The sequence below is a fragment of the Quercus robur genome, chromosome 8 (genome assembly GCF_932294415.1).
Source record: "Quercus robur chromosome 8, dhQueRobu3.1, whole genome shotgun sequence".
Classification (NCBI taxonomy): Eukaryota; Viridiplantae; Streptophyta; class Magnoliopsida; order Fagales; family Fagaceae; genus Quercus; species Quercus robur.
The window spans coordinates 37,527,790-37,549,907 of NC_065541.1; the positions used below are offsets into that span (position 1 = coordinate 37,527,790).

Genomic DNA, 22,118 nt, shown 5'->3' on the forward strand with positions numbered 1-22,118 from the left:
ATAAAAAGGCATTGGATAGCCTGATAAAGTGATAACTTTCATGAAGTAACTTCAGGTTATTGATGAACTTCATCGCTAAGAAAGTTTGTTATAATATTCAAGCATACGTACAAGTACGACTTTTAAGATGGATAATTGGGTAGGACATTTTAAATAATAATAATGATAATGGTTAAATATGGTACTAGTACATTGCTCGATTGCAATGAAGGTTCTATTTTCTTGCTAGCTGCATTATGCAATTTTGTTAGTAATGGTGACGCCTCTTTCTATTATGATAAAAACTAGAATAGTCTCTCACTCTCTCTCTCTCTCTCTCTCTCTCTAAAGAGGGGAGTTTTTATATATAAAGCATCAAATATACAAAACAGAGGACTTTTATATGTTACTATTTTAATATCATCGTTTATCATCTATTACTTAATGGTATGAATGTGGGTTCCAATTAGTTTAATTGATAAAGTCTTTAGTAGTTGAATAAGAGATTTGAGATTCAATCCCAATCTATACCAAAAATCGATTGGTATCTTGGTCTAATGATAAAGTAATATTATTAGGAGCAGACATCATAGATTGTGAAGCTCTCAAAAAAAAAAAAAAAAAACTTAATGAATGATAAAAAGATTGAGGATTAAAATAACATATTTGAGGGACCATTTTTAAACATGAAACAAAAGTTAAGGATTGAAATGGTAATTAAACCAAAAATGAATTTTAAAATCTGATTCTTTTCCTATTTCTCTCACTCCACATATTTTACCACCCAACCAGGCTGTTGCCGTGTTGCGCTCTTCATGAAACTTCTTTTTCTTTTCTTTTGTTCTTTTCTTTCTTACGAATTTTGGCCAGATGATAATTTGGGTGTCTCGCTGTCACTTTTGGTTTATAAAATGACCTCCAAATTCCAGCTTCCATTGACTTGGAAAATTTCTTTTGATCGATTAAACCCAAACAAGCAAAATTACAACAAAAGTCAAAAGTAGTGTATTCAATTGCAGAAAGCTATGTGTGAATGTGTATTTTTTTTTTTTTTTTTTTAAAATTTTTGGAACCTCTCATGTACTGCCAAAATTAGAACTTACAAAGCATTTCCAGTTTGGGAAAGAAAATAGGGCCAAATAAAAGTATAAGACAATCAAAGTAAGAAAGAGATGTGGATGAAGCCTAGACTAGAGTGGTCCATATTCCATAACGCGTAAGGCTACCTCCCATACACATACAATTTTAATTTCTTGGCCAGTTGGCAGTCACAGTTATTGTTTAATATACAAATTCACGAGTTACAAACACATGAATAGCCTGATTCAGATTGGGATCTTTCACGGATTGTTTGAGCACATTGACAATTTCGATGGCTATAATGTACAAATCTAAATCTAGCTCTAAATTGGTCGACAAGTTTTTTTTGTCGGAGTCAAACAACTCCCAAGGTCAACACAGCAGGAAGCTTCCTGCACTTCTTTTTTTTCCCACAGCATTTTAGAAGTTTCTCTTCTCATATTATCTTTCACATTCATCTTATTTCTAGAAAAGAAAAAACACTATATTTCATATCTGCGTCTGAACTAGATAAATTAATTAAGGTTTACGTAGCCTCATCCTCTTTTTAAGCTTGGACATTAAGAAAATTGTTAAAGACTTAATGTGATAGCTAGCCAAAATCGACATTCAACTTTGAAATTCTACAGTCAATTAGGAATCCATAATATAATTTTCTGAGCTTTAATTGATGTGGTACAAGTAAGAATTACAATTTATGTAAGAGGCAATAAATGTTTCTTTGGGGTTACTAGTAATTAATTTCCTTAATGTATAAGAGGCAATAAATTTGACTCTCATGTTAAGAGTAGAAAATAGGAGATCTCTTTTGGAAAAATAGCCTAGTCAAAATAAAGGCATTAATTTTGCAGCCATTGTGGAAGCCACAATACTTCCAATGTTCACACAGTAATATACAGTTCCTCGCTGTATATAGAAAGCCACAGGTGAACAATAAAGTTGCTTGAAAATGAAGAGTGAATGCATAATTATTATTATTATATATGTTTATGTCGATCTTCCCTTGTGAGTGGCAATTACTTGTGTTATTAGTCTTGACTCTTGAGGGTTGGCAACTTCAGATTCTAAATCATATTTATGCCTAGACTGCTCTAATTGGCAATGTGAAAGAACTGCCGTTTTTGTCATGTATACATAGCAATGTGAAATACTAGAGAAATTACAACAATGGAATCATGTTCCTCATTAGAAATACTGGGCAGAAGAGGGGATGGACACCGTTAAGGATGCTTCTTGTCCATTTAACATTGTTATTTGTTTAGAGATATCGATATTCTTGGACCATGTTACAGGAACACCGTGTATCTTTATATCAACAGTTTTAATTAAGTACAGGATGGGCTCCAGGCCCAGGCCATTTAGGCATTTGCTTAAGGTAACCATTAGATAAGGAGCTCAAAATATTTGTAGGTCAATATATAATTGATTTCTCTAGGGGAAACCAAAAAAGTAAAAATAAATAAATAAATAAATAAAAGAAGAAAAAAATAAAAATAAAAACATAAGTGGGCTATGAGATCTATTCACCTAAAAATTATAGGGTATATGCAACATTTCTTTGACAGTACGTGGGTTCACACATCAATAGGGCCCACCTATTATGAAAGAGATGTTGTATATATCCATTGGTGTATACTTTCTCTTATTCATCACTACTCAACAAGAGTACAAGAACCCAAAATTGTAGATTAAAAAAAAAAAAAATCCAACATAATTGAAATTTTAAGTTGTTTGAAAAGAAGAAAAGAAAGAAACTTGTTAGTGTGCTGAATCATTGTTGATGATGAACTTCTCCTAACGGTCTGAAATCTCAATTTTTGTAACTAAGCCTATTTAGTAGTGGTGCTTAAGTATTGGTATTCAAAATGATGCGAAAATTGTGGTTTAAAAAGTGTGAAAACATGTGTTTAAAGTACTCATAATACAAAAAATGTGTGTTGTGGGCCTTTTTTTTGTTGCTAATATGATATTTGGGAAGCCAAGACCGAGACTTGACTTTGGGCTTGAAATATGGCCTAAAGGCTATCAGGGAAGCGAGGAAGGCCCATTTTTGCTTAAGGTTCGAGTTGCATCCAACAAAGATTATAATAAGGCCTCAAAAATAACTCTTGCAAAAGATAAGCTAGCACAACGGATAGCCCGCCACAATAAGTGTTTAAATAATAGTTCAACGATAAACAAAAGAAATGTCCCGCGGTAGATGTCTAGAAACTTAATAAATGTATTTGCATAGTAAATGTTATGCATTTCCTCCATAGGCAGTTAATATAAAAGTGGGCCCATTATAACAAGTATACATGAGGAAAAATGGTTTAGCAGTGAATATGACAGACTTCCAACAGCAGATGTCTAACAGATTAGTAAGTGTATATACATGACTAAAAATCATATAGTTTCTACATTATTATTAAGTCAACAAGAGGAAAAACTTCCATAGTATCCAAAACATTATAATAGCAATAAACAAGGATTAAAAGTTTCATAATTACAAGTAAAAGAGGAAAAATTAGGATGGAGTGAAGAAAGAGAAAGAGTGTCCATTTAGTGCAACAAATGTTTAAACAAGATCTCTATGTGCCATATTATGCCCATAATGATGAATATATGTGTATAGTAACTAGTAAGTGATGTAAATGACTTTATGGAAAGTATGAGTGAATATATGGAAATATGGAAGAGGGATGAAGTGGTATTTAGCCATTTTTGGGTATGGTGTAAAGATGGGTTGTTTATAACTATTTTAAGGTGTTGGGATTTTATGAGGAGATGGAATGAGATGTTTATGGGTAAGTGTACATGGGTATTTATGGATCAAAAGCTAATTTATGAACTAAAGGACTGATTTATGAGCTGAAAATAGCATGATGGGTGAGAAATTTTATGAGGAGATCTTGTCTCTTTGATGAGTTGTGGTAGTTCATTTTATAGTGAAGCTTAAGGGATTGATTAGCAAAATTTAGAAGGGGCCAGGTTTGATAGCAGCAAAATCCCAGAATATCTCCTCTAAGATTTGATCCAAAATGGTAAGACTTGCTTTTAGAGTGTATTGCTTATTTAGGTAATGCAACTGGAGGCTGAGATGCTCCTAATCTAGGCATTAAATGTTGGGATTTGGAGATCTCATTCAATAGAATTAGGGCAAGTATGAGGATTAGAGATCTTGCTTATTGCAACTAGGATCAGAGCTCAAGAGGGTTGGTTGACATTACAAGCTAGGTGTTAACCATTGATGCTTCTACTGGCAGCTTCCGCTGGATACCCCCTTATGCCCTCCAAACCACTTTTCCCTAATCTTCCCTTTTGGGATTCATGGGCTTGTCTCATGAATCAATTATATACGTTTTTAGTAATAAAATAAACTATTTAGTTAAGGATTTCATGAGCTTGGAAGTCTTGGTTATAGCTTCCTTGAATTGTAACCAAAACTTGGAGAAGAAGGGTATTTATTACTCATTAACTTTTAGGTGTCAGCCTAGCCTTTGGTACTGTTCATGTTAGAATTAGCAGTGGCAAAGAGGCTGATGGGATAGATGGCTAGCTCCTAATTTGGTTTAAGAGCTTGGGTTCTTCTTGGGGTGATCTCCAGTGGAATGCATTTTGGCTAAGACTTCAAGTTGGGCTTGGCCATGAGGGCTGCGTACTTTGGTTGGCCTCTGACTTGGTGATTCTCTCCGCTTGGGCCTACTCTTCTGCTTTTTCATTGCAAGTCTTACAAAATGGACAAAGTTACCATATATTGTCATGGATTTTTATTCCACGTGGGCTTTAGTTGTTAGTAAAAACGAAATGTATTCATAAGGTTTAATAAATATTTATGAAAAATTTTGGGTATTAATTTCCATGGACTTTAAATAACAATTTTTATAGTTTCTCATAATTTTTGCCATGGATTATTTTGTAAATGGTATTTTCTTTGGGGCTTTTAAATAGTAACCTCCAATGTTTCTTGTTAATAATATTTACGATGGGTTTTAATAAATGCAATATCTATGGGTTTCAAATAAAATATGGTAACAACCACTATAATGGAATAATGTGATGTTCTCATGAGTTTTTCTATAGATAATCATAATGGGCTTATAGGATATATAATTATCATGAGTTTTTGGAAATAAATATTATGAATGTTGTGATATAAGATAAATAGTGACCATGGGTTCTTATATAAATTCCATGAGATTATAATATGATATGAAATAAATAAATGTCATGGGTCTAAGATAAATAATCATAACTTTTCATGGGCTTTTATAAGATAATTGTCATGAGTTTTGAAAATCGATAATTGCCACAGATTTCATGGGCTTGTAATATTATAGTAATAGGTTTAAGAACTTAATATTGTTCATTATTGGACTTTAAGTGAAATACTTATGATATAGTATTTTGCCAAGTATTAATAACCTTGGGCTTTTGATAAAATAGTGCTAAGTAGTTAGCTTGGGCTCTTAATAGTGCCAACGTAAATTAGGTTTTTGATATTGTCAATATGAATTGGGCTTTTAATATTGCCAATGAGAATTGAGCTTTTGATGTTGCCAATGTGAATTGGGCTTTCGATATTGCTAATGAGAATTGGGCTTTTGATATTGCTAATGTAAATTGGGTTTTTGATGTTGCTAATGAGAATTGGGCTTTTAATATTACGAATGAGAATTGAGCTTTTGATGATGTTGCCAATGTGAATTGAGTTTTTGATATTGCTAATGTGAATTGGGTTTTTGATAAATAAATTGTCATGGGTTTAAGCTTATGGAATTTGAATTCTATTGATAAAATTGTCATGGGTTTAAACCATGGGCTTTGATTATAGATTTGAATTCCATTGATAAAATTGTTTTGTCATGGACTTGAATTATGAGTTTTTCAAATATTGCCAAGCATAAGTATTATTGGGTTTTAAATAGAATGAGATTTGTGCATTGGGCTTATAGGGCCGGTTTTGGATTTAACTAAATAATGATAATAAAATTTGATAAGATATGAGTTTTTTGGGTTTTTTGTGATAGTTTATATTATGACCAAATTTAGATATTGAGATATGAAATATTTGTGGGCCAATGGAATAAGAAATATTCATAGAGGCCCAAAATAATTTATGGGTGATATTTTGGTATTTTTTGGTGAATAAATAAATGTGATTAAATAGGATTGGGACATGTGGCATGAGTGAAAAAATTGTACCTCAACAATGTGTTTGGCACCTTGTTTGAAATAACATATTTTAAAATGTGAAAAAATGTGTTCGCGTGTTCGGAATGTGTATGTTTTTTTTTTTTTTTTAATTAAAAAAAGTGATGACTCATTGAGTTGTTCAATAAAAGTATATTATTATATTTAAGGAGAGAGCAAAAAAAGAAGAAAAAAGAAGAGAGAACAACAAAATGTGTGAGAGAGGTGGAAGCATGGGAGAAAAAGAAAGAGATTAAAGCTTGAGAGAGAATTTCATTATGTTTGGTCTTCTCAAGTGGGTCCCACTATTTTCAACTTATTTACAAAAAAGCCACTCAACAATGTTACTTGAAACCTAAAAATTGATATGGATAAGTTCTTAAAATACATGTTTTAAACACCATAATTTGAGAATTGTAACATTGAGTTTTAAATACCATAATCAGTTAGTATTGATTCATTAAGTTTTGTGCTAAGTGTTTTTGTTAAACTAGAATATATTGTCCACAATTTTGAATTTTATTATATTTTTAAAATATATTTTTATATTATAAATAGTGCTTATTATGTTTGTAATTTATTTAAAAAAAATTATAAATGTCTACTAGGATATTTAAAAAATTTAAAATTAAAAACTTGTTATTTGAAAATAAAAACATAAAGAGAGAAGAATAAAAAAATCAATAGAATTTCTAATAGGATCCCTTGATAAATATGTTACTAACAATATAAAAAATATAACAAAAACATTAGATCAAAATCTTATAAATTAATGAGAAATTCATAAAAAAATACTTTGAAGATAATGAATTAATAAAATAGAAAAATAATAATAAAAATAATCATAATGATATATATATATATATATATATTTTTTTTTTTTGAGAAAAATCATAATGATATTTAAACATATGATATAACACTTTTTTTTTTGGGTAAACTATGATATAACACTTATTAATTAAGTAAAATGACTAAATTCTTTTCTAAATTATGTATGTATTGGTTACATAATTTCCTGTTGAAATTATATATTATTTTAAAATTTTATCGTGGCCCAGGAAAACACCCTAAGACAATGCCAAAATACAAAACCACCCTTGGGTTTCGGTCAGTCGCAAACTGAATTCTGAGTTTTCAATTTTTCCTTATAATTTCTTGATATTTTTATATTTGTGAAATTGACCACTCCATCATAGTTTCGTCAATTTTGACCAACAGAATGTGGTCACATGCATACATGGTCCTAAGGAGGGTTTACCACTGTATTCATGCATGCTTATATGTGCGTATATGAAGTTATATCTATGTTTTGCCTTGCCCCATACTGGCAGTAATTCTTTGTTTAATGTGGTTACACACACTATTATTAGATTGCTAACTCTGGACTTAAGCAACACTTAATCCATTAAATTGTAAGTTGGGATCCAAATTAGATTTATTTTATTTTTTTCATAAAGCATTCCAGCTGTCATGCTTGACTTAGTACTTGAGAAAACTTTTTCCTTCTAGGAAAACTGGGAAAGTTCACATAATCAAGGACCCTACTTTTGATTTCAAAATCAAAGCTAGATGACTCAAAGCTCGATACATTACACGGTGCTCTAGTATTTAGGAAACAGTGACAATATTAGGGGTAAAACTTAGAATAGAAAAGGTGCCTTAAAATAACTTATAAAGTCTCTCAAGTTGTGGATGGAAGAATGTTCCATCAATCATATATTTCAATAGGGTATATCCCTATAACAAAAGATTACACATGAAATGCACTTGAAAGTTGAAACTTTATAACATTGATGAATGGAGAGAAGTACAAGACTAGCTAGAAATTGAACCTCAAGAACTATCGCCCACCTTCCAAAGTGACTGTTAACTCATTATTAGAGAACGTTTCAGGTTTACTAGAAGAAGTAGCTCTGCTAGAAGGCAATCGCCTAACAATAAAAGCTGGTTGTTTAGGGGTTGGAAGAGTTGCGGTTTCACTGCCAAGCATGAAAACAACATTAGACATGGTTGGACGATCACTTGGATCTTCTTGTACGCATAGCAGCCCAACATTTACGCACTTCAAGTATTCATCTGTATTGCAACTTTCGCATAGTGTCTGGTCTATTAAATCCAGTGCCTTTTCTTCTTTCCACGAATGCCATGCCTGGGATCGATTCAAGAGTGAAAGTGTTATGAAGTAGAGAGGATGACCAAAAGGTTGATGGGTATGAAAAAAATTCAGCAAACTTACATAGCCTAGAAGACTCAAAGCATGTTCAGGTTGATAAAATCCTGTATTCCTTTTCCCACTAATAATCTCAAGCACAACAACACCAAAGCTAAAAACATCTGACTTCACTGAAAAAAACCCATCTAAGGCATATTCTGGAGACATATAACCACTGCATTAAAAAGTATAAATAATCAGTGAATCAGGTAGGTGACTAAATGGTTTTTTCTCAAAGAAAGCTGGAGGATTGAATAATGTGATAGAGTTTGAGATAGCAGGATTTGATTATACAATCTACATTAAATTAATCTCTACACAAACTTACTACGTTCCCACTACTCTGTTGGTGTTTCTTGCAGTTTCTTTGCCTCCAAAAATCCTTGCCAACCCAAAGTCAGAGATTTTGGGGTTCATCTCCTCATCTAGTAGAATATTGCTTGTTTTCAAATCTCTATGAATAATCCTCAATCTAGAATCTTGATGAAGATATAGAAGCCCACGAGCAATTCCCAAAATGATCTTGAACCGCATGTCCCAATCCAATAACTTGCATAGCTTTTGATCTTAGAAGATCAAGATTTTTTTATCCCAAGTACATAACATTATTAGTTAGCTTTTAATCACTATTTTAGGCAATCTTTTATTTTATAAGGATACTATACCTTGTGATAAAATGCATTAGAAATTCAATGTAGAGACTAACCAAATATAAAGAAGTCTAAGCTTTTGTTGGGCATATATTCATAGAGTAACATCTTTTCATCTCCTTTGACACAATAGCCCAAAAGTCTAACCAAATTCCGATGTTGGAGTTTGGCAATCAGCACAACCTCATTTTTAAATTCTTCTAGACCTTGCCCAGAACCACTTGAGAGCCTCTTTACAGCAATTTCTTGTCCTCCTGGAAATTTACCCTGATTTTGGAGTTCAAAATACACCTTTCATTGTTAACTAAGAAAAAGGTGAAACTCAATTCAACAAAGTGTAAAGAAATGAATCATTACCTTGTAAACAGGACCAAATCCCCCTTGTCCAAGCTTATTTGCACTCGAGAAGCAATCTGTGGCAGCTAGTATGCTTTCCAAATCAAAAAATGGTACATCTATGCCTTTTGCATCATTTTCTTTGAACCGGCCTGATTCAATGAAGTCTTTGACACGTCTTTCATTGTCGTATACATGAAACACAGGACTTTTCAGAGCAATTTCTCCATTTTCTGATTTCGAATATATCAACTGAATTACTCATTTGTGGGCAAGTCATATTAAAGAAGACTTGAATTTAGGCAATTTTGGGTAAAATAAGCAATGGTTAATGGTTACTAGTTTACCTTGTCTTGTGCCGATCCTTCTTCTCCAAAAATAGATACAAATAATAGTAGTTGAGAGAATAATTAGGACAATTACACTTGAAAAAGCTATTGCAATAATCAGTGATAGGGGCAACTTTCCTGTTGAATGTCCATCTGTTTGCTTGAAATCGCCAGCTGCAAGAATGAAAATGAACGTCTCACTTTTATTCAATCTTTGCCCAACAAAATCCATATTGGCAATAACGCTAACCTTAGCAGCATTGACCTAATTCATTCTATCCAAAAAAACAAATAATGAACATTGCATACTTTTGCCCAGTAACATATCCTTACCTTGAGTACAATTCAAGCTCAAACTATCCCATACAAAGTTTGATTTGCAAAGGCAACTTCTCTTCCCATCTCCAGTAGAATTGCAAGTTGAATTTGGCCAGTCCTTGCAGTCAGTAGGTGAAGAACAAGTTGGCTCTGGTGGTGGATCCCAACCAATCTCAAATTCATCTTCACCTTTAAATGATAAGTCAGAACTAAAGTTGGCCTGCCCAAAATTGCACCAGCTGATTGCTTTAAATGGTGATGACTGGTTGAGCTGCAGAATTTTGTCTTGTAAGCTCCTATCCCCACAATTATTTGCGTCTTTTATTTGGATGATGAACTTTCTTTTTTCTGGATAGATATTTGTGACACGGTAGGTGCCACCAGGTGCCTCAAAGCTAACTTGGCCTGTGGTGATGTTGCAGTGAAAATTGAAGTACATTGGATCACCACATTTAGGTCCAGTGCTAAGGGGATAGGGAATCATGTTTGTGCCACAAGTTTCACAATTTCTAGTAGTTGATTCTGCAAAATTAGAACTTTAGAATTCAGAAACACTAACCAGCAAGCTTTGGCTCAATTGCTATTTAAAGATTGACCATATTGGTGATGTGTTTCACTTGTCAAGCGTATAATACAAGCATGAGGCTATGGATTCTTTAATATAAATCTGACTGAATCTAGGAAACATATCATTGATATATAGATCATAAGTTCTAAGGTGATGTTATATGAGGCTGGAGCCCATTTCAGCTGATTTGGCCTATTTAAGTCCTGTCAATTCAAAACCTAATGACTATCAACTGATCATAATTACACAATCTATTTGGTCATATTTGTCAGCTAAATGAATTGGAACATTCCTAGGAACCAAACGAATTACTCAACTGGGTAAGAACAACCTTAGCCTGATATATTTACTACAAGTTTAGTGGTTTAGACACGGCTTGTGGTGAACTAACTTAATGCCAATAACTCCAGTGTTTGGAAGGACTAATTAGCCTTCCTTCTGTCATTAGGAGTGGAGGATCACCCTGGTTTTCAGACATCCTCTGAACTCAATGGAAACAACAAAGCAAAAATCTAAGCCTAAGAGATCTAATTTAGAGCAGTTCCTATATCAGTGACTTTCTAATCTTCAAATATACCTTAATTACATCAGCTAAAATGTATATTTGGCAATCATGAACTTTCATTCACGAAACATTTAGAGATATGGAAAAAGTGTTACCTGTATCAGAAATTGCTACTCGTACAAAAAGATTTTGGCCACTGTCATACTCCTCCTGAAGATTGTTGAGGTCCTCTGACCATATCCAGCATACAGAACTGCCAGTGCCACCCCGCCGTGTGATATTCGATACTTCATAAGAATAAGCCTGGCAGCGGCAATTGTCAAGGCACTCTATTTTGCATTCCATATCATTTTTGGCATTAAATTGAGTGTCTGGATTTCCAACTTTCATCATCTCTAAGCTTAAGAAAATGTCACTCTCAGTATTTTTGCCACATAATATTGACTTTCTGGTGCAGCCTCCTGAAAAATCTCCTCTATTCCAGCTCTCCAGCAAGCTAGGCTTGAAACCAGGCAAACAATTGCACATTATGTCATTCTTACTGTTACAACTAGCGAAATTTCCACAAGCATTGTAAACACTGCATCTGTCCCTGGGCTCTGCCCAAATCAATGACCAAATCCTCTCAGTATCCCACTTCAAATACTGAAGTTGGCCCGAAAAATTCATTACTAGCCTCGTATCACTGTATAATGGTGATGCAAGATATGGCATATAAGACTCATTGTGGACTAAATTCGAGGTAAAGTTGGATAGCAAGTAAAATATAGCAGATGTCATCTGATCAGAACTAATAATCTTACCTGAAACTCCACTTTTCCAGTACCTTAAAGACCTTTTCCAGATGATGAACTGGTTCACTTCTTCTTGATCTTGCCGAAAAGTGAAGTTCCCAGGTGCTGGATCATCATAACTTTTCCACGAAGTCAATGCTAAACTTGCATCCATTTTCATGCCTGGAATAAATGTATCACTTGGGTTTTCAAAACTCTGCCACACAACTCTCTCGGTGAGATTTTCTTGTTCCACATGGCTCACAACCAAGTTCCCAGTATCCATTAGCTTTGCTGTCCTGTACATAGGTGATGATGTCTCCATGTTTGTCCACCAGTAAGGCTTGCCACTTGCATCCAATACCTTTAGATTTCCATCTTCCACGATGGCAAAAACACCATCAGTACCTAAAACTGGGCTGTCTCGATTGGCAACCCACACAACAGTTTGTGGATTCGACCTGTAATACCATATTCCAACATATCTTCTATTGTCAGAGCTTCCACTAGGAGTGAAAAATCCCAGTTCAAAATTTTCTCCTGCTGAAATGAGAGTATTGCTTGTATCATCACTAACCAATCTGCTAAAGGATATGGTATCTCTAGCGGAGCAAAACAAAACGCATGAGAAAAGTACAAATGTGTAGAATGAGAAAATGGTAGGAAGTAGCTTGTAATTTATAGACCAAGTAATGATGATGGTTTTTCTCATATTTTTCTTTTGCATACCCTTGTAATCAAATCTAAATTGGTTAGAATCTTGTACTTATCTAGAAAGAGTACAGTGGTAGCTAATCATGCAGTTTCCATAGGTCTGCTGGTGAAGCTCGGATTTTGTTTTCTTTCCGCGAAACTGACTTACAGAGTTGTTTTCCATTATCAAAATTGCCCCCACACAGTAACTTTTTGACTGATAAACAGTGTCCATGGAGTTCACTGGGACGAATGGGTGAAATACATAATTGCATAGGACAAATTACACATACCACATCCCTGTCGGCTGTCACCCTTAAAGCATAATTGTGGATGGTGTTTATTTCACACCGCTTATTGCACACAAACAAATATACAATTTTTCCAACGACTTCGGTTCAAAACTTTTTGAACTGAGAGAGTGACTTGAAATAACAATTTCAATGCAAAATGTGTGTGTAGACTTGCATACAATAAGCAATATGTACTAATATTTATATAGAAGAAGGTACATTCATATTGAAAAAGAAAATCATATGTGAATAAAGTAATAGAAAAAATTGAGTAAAAAACAAAAACACTTTATTTTACATATTGACTGAAACTTAGACCAATGTGGAATATGAGATGATGTGTACTAGTTAAATAATTGGTACCCAATTTTCTAGTCGGAATTGACTTGATTTAGAGCTGATTTAACATCTTATCCAAGATTCACATTATCAAAAGAAAAGGAAAGTGCAGCACTATTCCCATTTGACATTTAGTGTGTGTTTGGGTTCCACGTCTGTTGAGTTGCGTTTCTGGAGCTGCGTTTTTGTTCTTTTTTTTTTTTTTTTTTTTTTCACGCGTTTTGGAGTAATGCAGTTACTGTTCATTGAACAGTAATCGCAAATATTGACTTTCTACAGTGAACAGTGTATACATGCACTGTTCATGGACCCACAAATTACATTTTTCAGCAACTTTTTCATTAAAAATGGGTCTCACGATACTATTCACACATTTAAAAATTATTTTGCTACAGTGTTTTCAGTTTTCAGTTTTCAGTTTCAATAAAATAAGTTCTATCCAAATAGACCTTTAGCTTCATAGACTTCACAGGGCACAAAGAAGTTATGCAAAGGATGACAAATAAATAACAAGGAAGAAGCACGTGGAGATGACTTGGGGACGAAGGGCACTAGCAGAAAGAAGAAAAACTGGCCCATAATGAATTACAAATTACTCATTGAATTGAACTTACAACTCTCCTCTTTACGAGACCAAGACTGAGCTAGCCCTTTACCTATCAACAATTCTTTCAGCCTGTTTCATTTGTGCATTAAACCTATAATTAGATTCGAGGAAAAACAATACCAATAAGTTGAAGTTTAATCTAACCATCAGAATTGTCATATTTATTTTCTCTCCTTACATAACCACACACGATTGAAGGGGAATATGATACAAGGTCGTAGACTCGTAGAATTTAAATAAAGAATAATTTTATTTTTTATTTATTTTTATATAAAAAGGGCAGCACAATAATAATCTGTAATTAGAGGGGTAATTGAGTGAACTAAGTTGAATTATTGAAAAAGCAGGGCGGCCAGGGAGGTCAAGATTGTTGGATTTGTTTAATTTGATTTGATTGAAAAGTTGTCCCTGGGTTGACCTTTTTTCCCTCTTTTTGTGGGAAAGAATTTAAGATGTGATTACGCGGGTTTCTTATATAAAAAAGCATCATTTGTCACTTTTTGTTTCGAGCAATTTAATAACACGATGATAATGACATAACTCACAAGATCAAGGTCGACCAGCCTGTCCTTTCGCATGACCCTAAGGCTAAGAGGGTTTTGGTTTTGGAATTTTTTGTTTTGTTTTTTGTGGTAATAAATGATTTCATTAATTAGCCAAAAGAAGCTTATTAGGAGAATATCGCTTCTCATAATACAAATCCATTTTATCATACAAAAGTAAAATACAAATATGCACATGGGGACTACGAAAAACTTCAAATCCTAACTTATATATCTGGTCTTTCTCTAGCCATGGCGTAAGCAAATTGGTTTGCCTCATGGAAGCAATAACTCATCTTTTACAATATCTGACTGAAGAGGTTCCTATAATCCATGATAAGAGTTGCATGTTGTGAGTATAGTTATGTGTTTTAGAAACCCGGAAAAAAAAAAAAAAAAATTAGCATTGATGAAGTGTAAATTCGTCAGTCAAAGTAGGCAGATGGAACTTCCCGTCAGCACCAATGTATCCTCAAAAAGGGGTCACCGGTGTGGTGCCTGCCACAACGCCTCCGATGTCAAAGTTAAAACAATAAAGCAATTCGCCAAACTCGAAAGTAATAAATATTTTCTTAGAGTATCAGTATGTATGTACCTTATGCTGCCGATGTAAGGACTTTATATATGTGATCTTGACTGCTAGCCGTTGGGGTGTTAATGCCTCTCTTTAGTAACGCCTCCAGCCCAATTATAGGGCTTTTATTAGGCTCCAACGGTCTGTTTTGTTGGTTTCGTAACTGCCCAGGTTACTTGCTGGCATCATTGAATGACTTTCCTTTCCTCGTCAGTGATGGCTGTTCGTCGCCAAGGATGACCTCGTCACTAGATTGACTTCGTCAAGGTAATGTGTTCTCATCACTCCCATCAGTTGCCCCCTAGGTTCTGTGGTCGTCAGTGACGTGTCATGAGGGCCACAGAAGGTGAAAGGTTTCTTTTCCTGAGTTGTTTGTGACACTTGGGGTTTCGTTTTGAATTTAATGTATGATGGCGGCGCGGTATGAAACGTGGCCACGTGGCACGTGCTGATTGAAGGCATTGATGGCATGACCCTTGGGTTTCCCGCTACTTTTCAGTTTCCTTGGATTTTTGGTTTCAAAAACTTTTCTTTTTCCTTCACTCTGATTTTTCTTTCTTTTCCTGCTCCGAGTGTTTGTCTCTCTTGCTTGTTTCTGTGATTATTTCGATTATGCTCCGGCGACTTCAACCTTGCTCCGGCGACGAATTTCTCTGGCCTCGACTGTTCCGCTTTTCAAGGTACGCTACTCCTTTGATTTTTCTCAGATCCTTTTTCTTCATGGCCCCTTTATAAATTCCTGATTTTTCCTTTGTCTTTTGCTTTTGTTTTTTTTTTTTTTGTGTTTGATATGTGGGCATTTAGGATTGGGTACCCCTTTTCATGGTTAGTTCTTCTGAGGTTTGGGGTAGCTTGCCCCTCAGTTTCTTTCTTTTTTGCTCGCTTAGGGGCGGCTTTGGGTGTCTCCGGGGACTTTTTTCCTTTGATTGGGGACTATCTTTTTGAAGGTTGTGGGTTGAGTGTAGTTCTAGGGGAGCTGTCTCCAATTTTGGGTCAGTCGCTGGCTTGGTTTGAGGGAGAGACGAGGAGGATGTCGGAGGTGAGATCCAGCGAACTAGACACGGGGTTGTCGTCTAGCGGTGGCCCGGTTGAGGGTGATACGGCCGTTTCCACCCCTTATCAAGTTAGGGCTTTTTATGCTCTTAACGAGGAGTGTGGGCTGGATGTTGACACCGTGGCTAGAGTCCGCGTTCGTCGGCCTGGTCCTGAGGATCAGGCCTGCCACTTCTTTCCTAGTGAAGTATGCTTCTACGAGGCTGCTTTCACTTCTGGGCTTAGGCTACCCGTCCATCCTCTGGTGATGGAGCTTTTGGGTCATTTTGGCATTGCCCCCGGGCAACTCATGCCTAACTTCTGGAGGATAGTTATCAATTGTATGGAGATTTGGCTGGCTGCCAATGGAGACATGATCAAAGTGAGTGAGCTCGTCCACCTTTACCGCTTAAAGGAATCGAAAGAGTATGGGTATTATGAGCTAGTCCCCTGGACGAGGAGGACTAGAATCATTAAGGGTTTAGCTTCGTCATTCAGGTAATGGAAATCACGTTTCTTTTTCATGTCCGGGGATGACTTTGAGACCCCTTCTAGCGAGGCTTGGGGTGATATCCCAAGGTTACTTCGTCGGTGGGGAACCCCAAACTTAGGTGCGTCCACGTTTCTCATTGTCTGTTCATTTTCATTTTGCATATTTGGTCGTCACTAACCACTTGTTCAATTTCTTTTGCAGTTAAAAGACGCCCCAAACTGAAGAGCAAGTATCAAGGTCGTGTTGAGAAGGCAATAGAATACGCAGAGCCGATTGAGAGTTGGGACGATCTTCTTGATCCACGGACGCTTGCCTTCTACTGCTTAGGGCCGGACCCATCTCCTTACGTTTTGCGCAGCATCAACATCGAGGAGAAGAAGAGTAAGCGTTTACCTCGTCAGTACTGATCTTCACTTGTGTACTTTGGGTTTCTTATTTTTTATTTTTTATTTATTTTTTATTTTTTATTTTTTTTTAGAGATGACGACTAGATTCAACAAAGATATGTACGCCAAGATGAGGTCCAAGAAGGACGAACCCTTGGCGAACATTGGCAAGAAGGGAGTTCGCGTCACGGGAAAGGGTCCGTCCGTCCTTCCTTCTGCAGATGCCACTCCCATTGTCTCAGGAGTAGAGAGTCTACGGGTGGCTTCACCGGCCACTTCAGTTGAGGAGATCCCTACCCCGTCATCAAAGAGGCCGAGACTGTCAGCCAAAGATAAAGAGAAGGAGAGAGTGGGCTTGTCCGTCTAGGACGACGAAGGTGTGGCCGTGGAGCGGGCACATAACGTTGTGAAGGCTGAAGACCTTAAGGTCTTTTCTGGAGTGCCTCTCAATGTGGTTGCAAGTCAGCATGTTCATAAGATCGTGCAGGTAAGGCTGTTTATGCGTTTTCCTTGGTTTCTTTTCACATCAATTTCCCCATCCTTTTTTATTGACGCACTTAATTTGCTTTGTCAGGTGTTGGGGGAGAGCCTTCACCTTGCTTCTGAGTGTCTCACTCAAGAGGCTAAGGTGGCTTCTTTGGCGTCCAGGATGGAGGCTCTGGAGAAGGAGAACTCGACGCTGAAAAAGGACCTCATAGAGTCGATGGACGAGGCTGCCACATTGAAGGAGAAAGTCAAGGCTTTGAATTCCGACCTTAGGGTCGAGCGTCAGCTAAATCTGGAGAAGGACGACCAGCTACAGGCGGCAAAGGAGAAGTTGAAGACGATCGCTGCTAGGTCTGTTGAGGCCTTCCAGCAAACTGAGGAGTATTCCACAGTACTCTTCAGCTGGTACTTCAAGGGCTTCGAGCTCCTTCGTAGGTACCTCGTCAAGCACCCTACAGGGGTTGATCTGCTGAATTTGGATCTAGAAGTGGTAGATCAAGAGATGGCTGCTGACGAGGCTGCCCAGTCTTTTGCACCTAAAGGTGACGCCCCTGTTACTGATGATGCCCCTGTTGCTGATGATGCTCTCGCTGCTGCTGACGATCCTGTTACTGACGCTCCAGAAACTCGAACCTGATACTTAGGAAAATTTATCTGTCATATATGCCCGTTGTGTTTTGGGCCTTTTTGGTGATGTAAATATATGTTTTTTTTTTTTTTTTTTTTTTTTTTTTTTTTTTTTTTAAAATCTATTTTCAGAACAATGTCTCTTGGCCCTCTGTTTCATGGGTCTGTAGGAAGAACAAAGATAATTTCCCTCTGTTTTTGGGCTTTTTATGATTTTGTACTTACCCGTTTTTATGGCTATGCTTCTGTTTATGACCATGCACGTGTTTGTGATTTAGCATAAATTTCTTAGCATACCTTGTACTTAGCTTGTACTTAGCGTAAATTTCTTAGCCGTGATTGGCTCGTCATTCTTTTTCTTTAATGAGGGTTCTTGTCCTTCTTCTCTTTCTCCTTATCCTTTCTCTTGCGTATTCGTCAGTATCCTAAGTTCGTCAAGCGGGACTTTGCCAATTGCGTAGGCCTTAAGGATTGTGTCTTCGTCACCAGCCCGTTCTGGGGACATTTACTTTCTTTTATGTCTTCGTTAGTGACTTACATCCGTCAAAGTGAAATCTTATCACTTGGCCACTTTTTGGTGACTTACATCCGGTTAAGGAATCTCGTCACTTTAGGATTCGTCAGTGATTTACATCCGTCTTGGCGAAATTTTATCACTTGGCCATTTTTTGGTGACTTACATCCACTCAAGGAATCTCGTCACTTCAGGTTTCGTCAGTGATTTACATCCGTCTTGGTAGAATCTTATCACTTAGCTTTCACATACTTTGTAACCGTTATGAGGGTCATTAGTAACTTACATCCGTCAAGGCGGAATCTTGTTACCTTAGTTTGCCTTATACCCGTTGGCGTTGTCATCAGTAACTTACATCCATCAAGGCGGAATCTTGTTACTTTAGTTTGACTTATAATTGGCTAGACCTGTTTGCACAAAGATATCAGAGAATAAAGTTTTTTTTATTAAATTCAAGAATGACTGCATTTGTCTATTACATCTACTGGTGGTACTTTTTTAAATGCTCAATGTTCCATGGTCGAGGGAGCCTTTGTTCGTCCATGGTTTCCAGGTGGTAACTTCCTTGTTTTGAGTAATGAATGACTCGGTAAGGTCCTTCCCACGTAGGACCCAGCTTTCCCTGGGTAGGGTCTTTAGTTGCTGTGGTGGTAACCTTAAGGACGAGGTCTCCTATGTCCAATCGTCTGAGTTTAACTCTCTTATCGTAGTATTTGGCCATCTTTTTCTGATATTTCGTCATCTTGCTGGACGCGTTGTCTCTTACTTCGTCCAGACAATCCAGGTTGAGTCGTAGTTCGTCGTCATTGATCCCTTCGTTGAAAGTTCCTCGTCTGATGCTCGTTACCCCCACTTCGACTGGGATTACTGCTTCTGTGCCATAGGTAAGCCTGAAGGGGGTTTCTCCTGTCGGGGTTCTGGCTGTGGTTCTGTAAGCCCACAGGACATTTGGTAATTCTTCTGGCCAAGCACCCTTTGCATCGTCCAGCCTGGTCTTGATAATCTTGAGCAGCGTCCGGTTCGTCACTTTCGTCTGCCCGTTTACCTGAGGATGCCCTGGGGACGAGAACTGATTCTTGATCCCAAGGTTTGAACAGAATTCCCTGAAGCCTTGGCTGTCGAACTGCCTCCCATTATTTGATATGATCGTCAAGGGAATCCCGAACCTGCAGATTATATTCTTCCACACAAAGCTCCAGATCCGAGCCTCAGTGATCGTTGCTAGAGCCTCTGCTTCAACCCATTTCGTGAAATAATCAATAGCAACAAGTAGGAACTTTACTTGACCTTTACCTTGGGGTAGCGGATCGACGATGTCAATTCCCTACTGTGCAAATGGCCATGGGGAAGCAATAGTCGTCAGTCTCTCTGCTGGAAGCCGTTGTACATTCTCGTATCGCTGGCATTTGTCGCACCTCTTGACGATCTCAGCAGCATCTACCTACATGGTTGGCCAAAAATATCCTGCTCGTACTACCTTGTTCACCAGGGATCTGGAGCCAGCGTGATCGCCACAAATTCCTCCGTGGATTTCTTCCAGGATGTATCTAGCCTCTTCCTCGTCGACACACTTCAAGTAAGGCATAGAGAAGCCTCTCTTGTACAAGGCGTCATTCAAGATCGTGAACCTGGCCGCCCTCTTCTTGATCTTTTTAGCTTCTTCTGTGTTCTGAGGGAGGCGCCCGTCCTGGAGGTAGGATATTATGGGCGTCATCCAGGTGTCTATGCTTTGGATGGTGAATGTTGCAATTTCTTCGATACTAGGGTGTTTCTAGACCTCCATCGCCAGGTCTGTGCTAATCCCCCCTTCTTCTGATGACACTAGCTTTGATACTTCGTTAGCCCCCATATTCTGACTTCCTGGGATCTGCACGAACTCCACTATATCAAACTCCTGAGTTAGATGTTTCGTCAGCTTGAGGTATTTCTGCATCCTTTCTTCCTTTGCTTCGTATTCTCCCCTGATCTTTCCGATCACTAGCTTTGAATCACTTTGGATCAACAAGTTTTTGGCACCAAGAGCTTTCCCAAGCCTTAGTCCCGTCAGTATCCCTTCGTATTCAGCTTCATTGTTGGTGGTTGAGAATTTTAGTTGGACCCCATATTTGAGCACTTCTCCGTCAGGGGTGGTTATGACGACCCCTACTCCCCCCTTCCTCTGGGCTGACGAACCATCAGTTTGTATTGTCCATCTATCTACCCCGTCGGTAATCCTATCTTCGTCTGGAAGAGTGAATTCTGTGATGAAGTCCACCAGAGCTTGCGCCTTGATCGTTGTTCTGGGATGGTACTCGATGTCAAATTGACTAAGTTCAATTGCCCATTGGACCATTCTTCTTGCTGCTTCAGGCTTGTTCATTGATTTCTTGATTGGTTGGTCCGTCATTACAAGAATGGGATTTGCCTGGAAATATTGCCTTAGCTTCCGCGAGGCTACTATTAGCGCAAACGCAATCTTTTCGATCCTTGGGTATCTGGACTCAGCTCCTTGGAAGGCTTGGCTAACATAGTAAACTGGGAGCTACTTCTTGCCCTCTTCTCTGATCAAGGTTGCACTTACTGCCGAGGCTGACACTGCTAGGTATAAGTATAGGTTTTCCCCTTCTTTGGACGGGCTTAGGAGAGGTGGACTGCTCAGGTAACGCTTTAGTTCTTGGAACGCCACTTCGCACTCGTCGGTCCAGGCAAAAGCTTGCTTCAAAGTCTTGAAAAGGGCAGGCATTTGTCTGTAGCTCTAGAGACGAACCTGTTTAAAGCCGCTATCCTTCCTGTGAGTTTTTGAACATCCTTGACGGTTTTGGGTGAGGCCATGTCGATGATGGCTCGTACTTTCTTTGGGTTTGCTTCTATTCCTCTCTGGGACACCATGAATCCCAGGAACTTTCCCGAGGCAACCCCAAAAACACACTTACTTGGATTCAACCTCATCTGGTGTTTTTTGAGGGTTGCAAACGTTTCCTTCAAGTCGTCCAGATGTGTGAGCTCTTCCTTGCTCTTGACGAGCATATCGTCCACGTACACCTCCATGCTCCTGCCAATCTGTTAACTGAACATTTTGTTCACCAACCTCTGATACGTAGCTCCAGCATTTTTCAGCCTAAAAGGCATTACCTTGTAACAGTAGAGTCCTTGACTTGTGATGAAGGCGGTCTTCTCCTGGTCTTCCTCAGCCATCTTTATCTGGTTGTACCCTGAGAAGGCGTCCTTGAATGTCAGTAACTTGTGCCTGGCTGTGGAGTCCACGAGCTGGTCTATTCTTGGTAGAGGGAAGCTGTCCTTTGGGCATGCCTTGTTCAGGTCGGTGAAGTCTACGCACATCCTCCATTTCTCGTTTGCTTTCTTTAGTAGGACGTCGTTTGCGAGCCATTCAGGATAATATGCCTCCCAGATGGATCCAGCCATCAGGAGTTTGGTAACTTCCTCTGCAACTGCCTGATCTCATTTTGGGGCGAAGGTTCTTCGTCGTTGCTGAACGGGTTTCCTTTCTAGGTCCACATTCAGCCTGTGCTGGATGACTTCTGGAGATATGCCCGGCATGTGCTCGTGGCTCCATGCAAAGACATCTAGATTCTCTTTAAGGAACCTTATGAGTCTTGTTCTCATCTCG

General features: G+C 37.7%; 1 protein-coding gene across 1 annotated transcript; it reads right to left on the minus strand.

Moving 5' to 3' along the window:
* Positions 1-7,868: 7,868 nt before the first annotated feature.
* Positions 7,869-13,052, minus strand: LOC126695416 (G-type lectin S-receptor-like serine/threonine-protein kinase At4g03230). The gene is made up of 8 exons (XM_050392153.1): positions 11,308-13,052; positions 10,095-10,601; positions 9,780-9,935; positions 9,454-9,665; positions 9,153-9,363; positions 8,775-9,012; positions 8,471-8,621; positions 7,869-8,383 (listed from the first exon to the last, which is right to left on the minus strand). The coding sequence occupies exons 1-8, from the start codon at positions 12,650-12,652 to the stop codon at positions 8,075-8,077; spliced, it is 3,129 nt and encodes a 1,042-aa protein (XP_050248110.1). The 5' UTR covers positions 12,653-13,052; the 3' UTR covers positions 7,869-8,074.
* Positions 13,053-22,118: the final 9,066 nt, after the last annotated feature.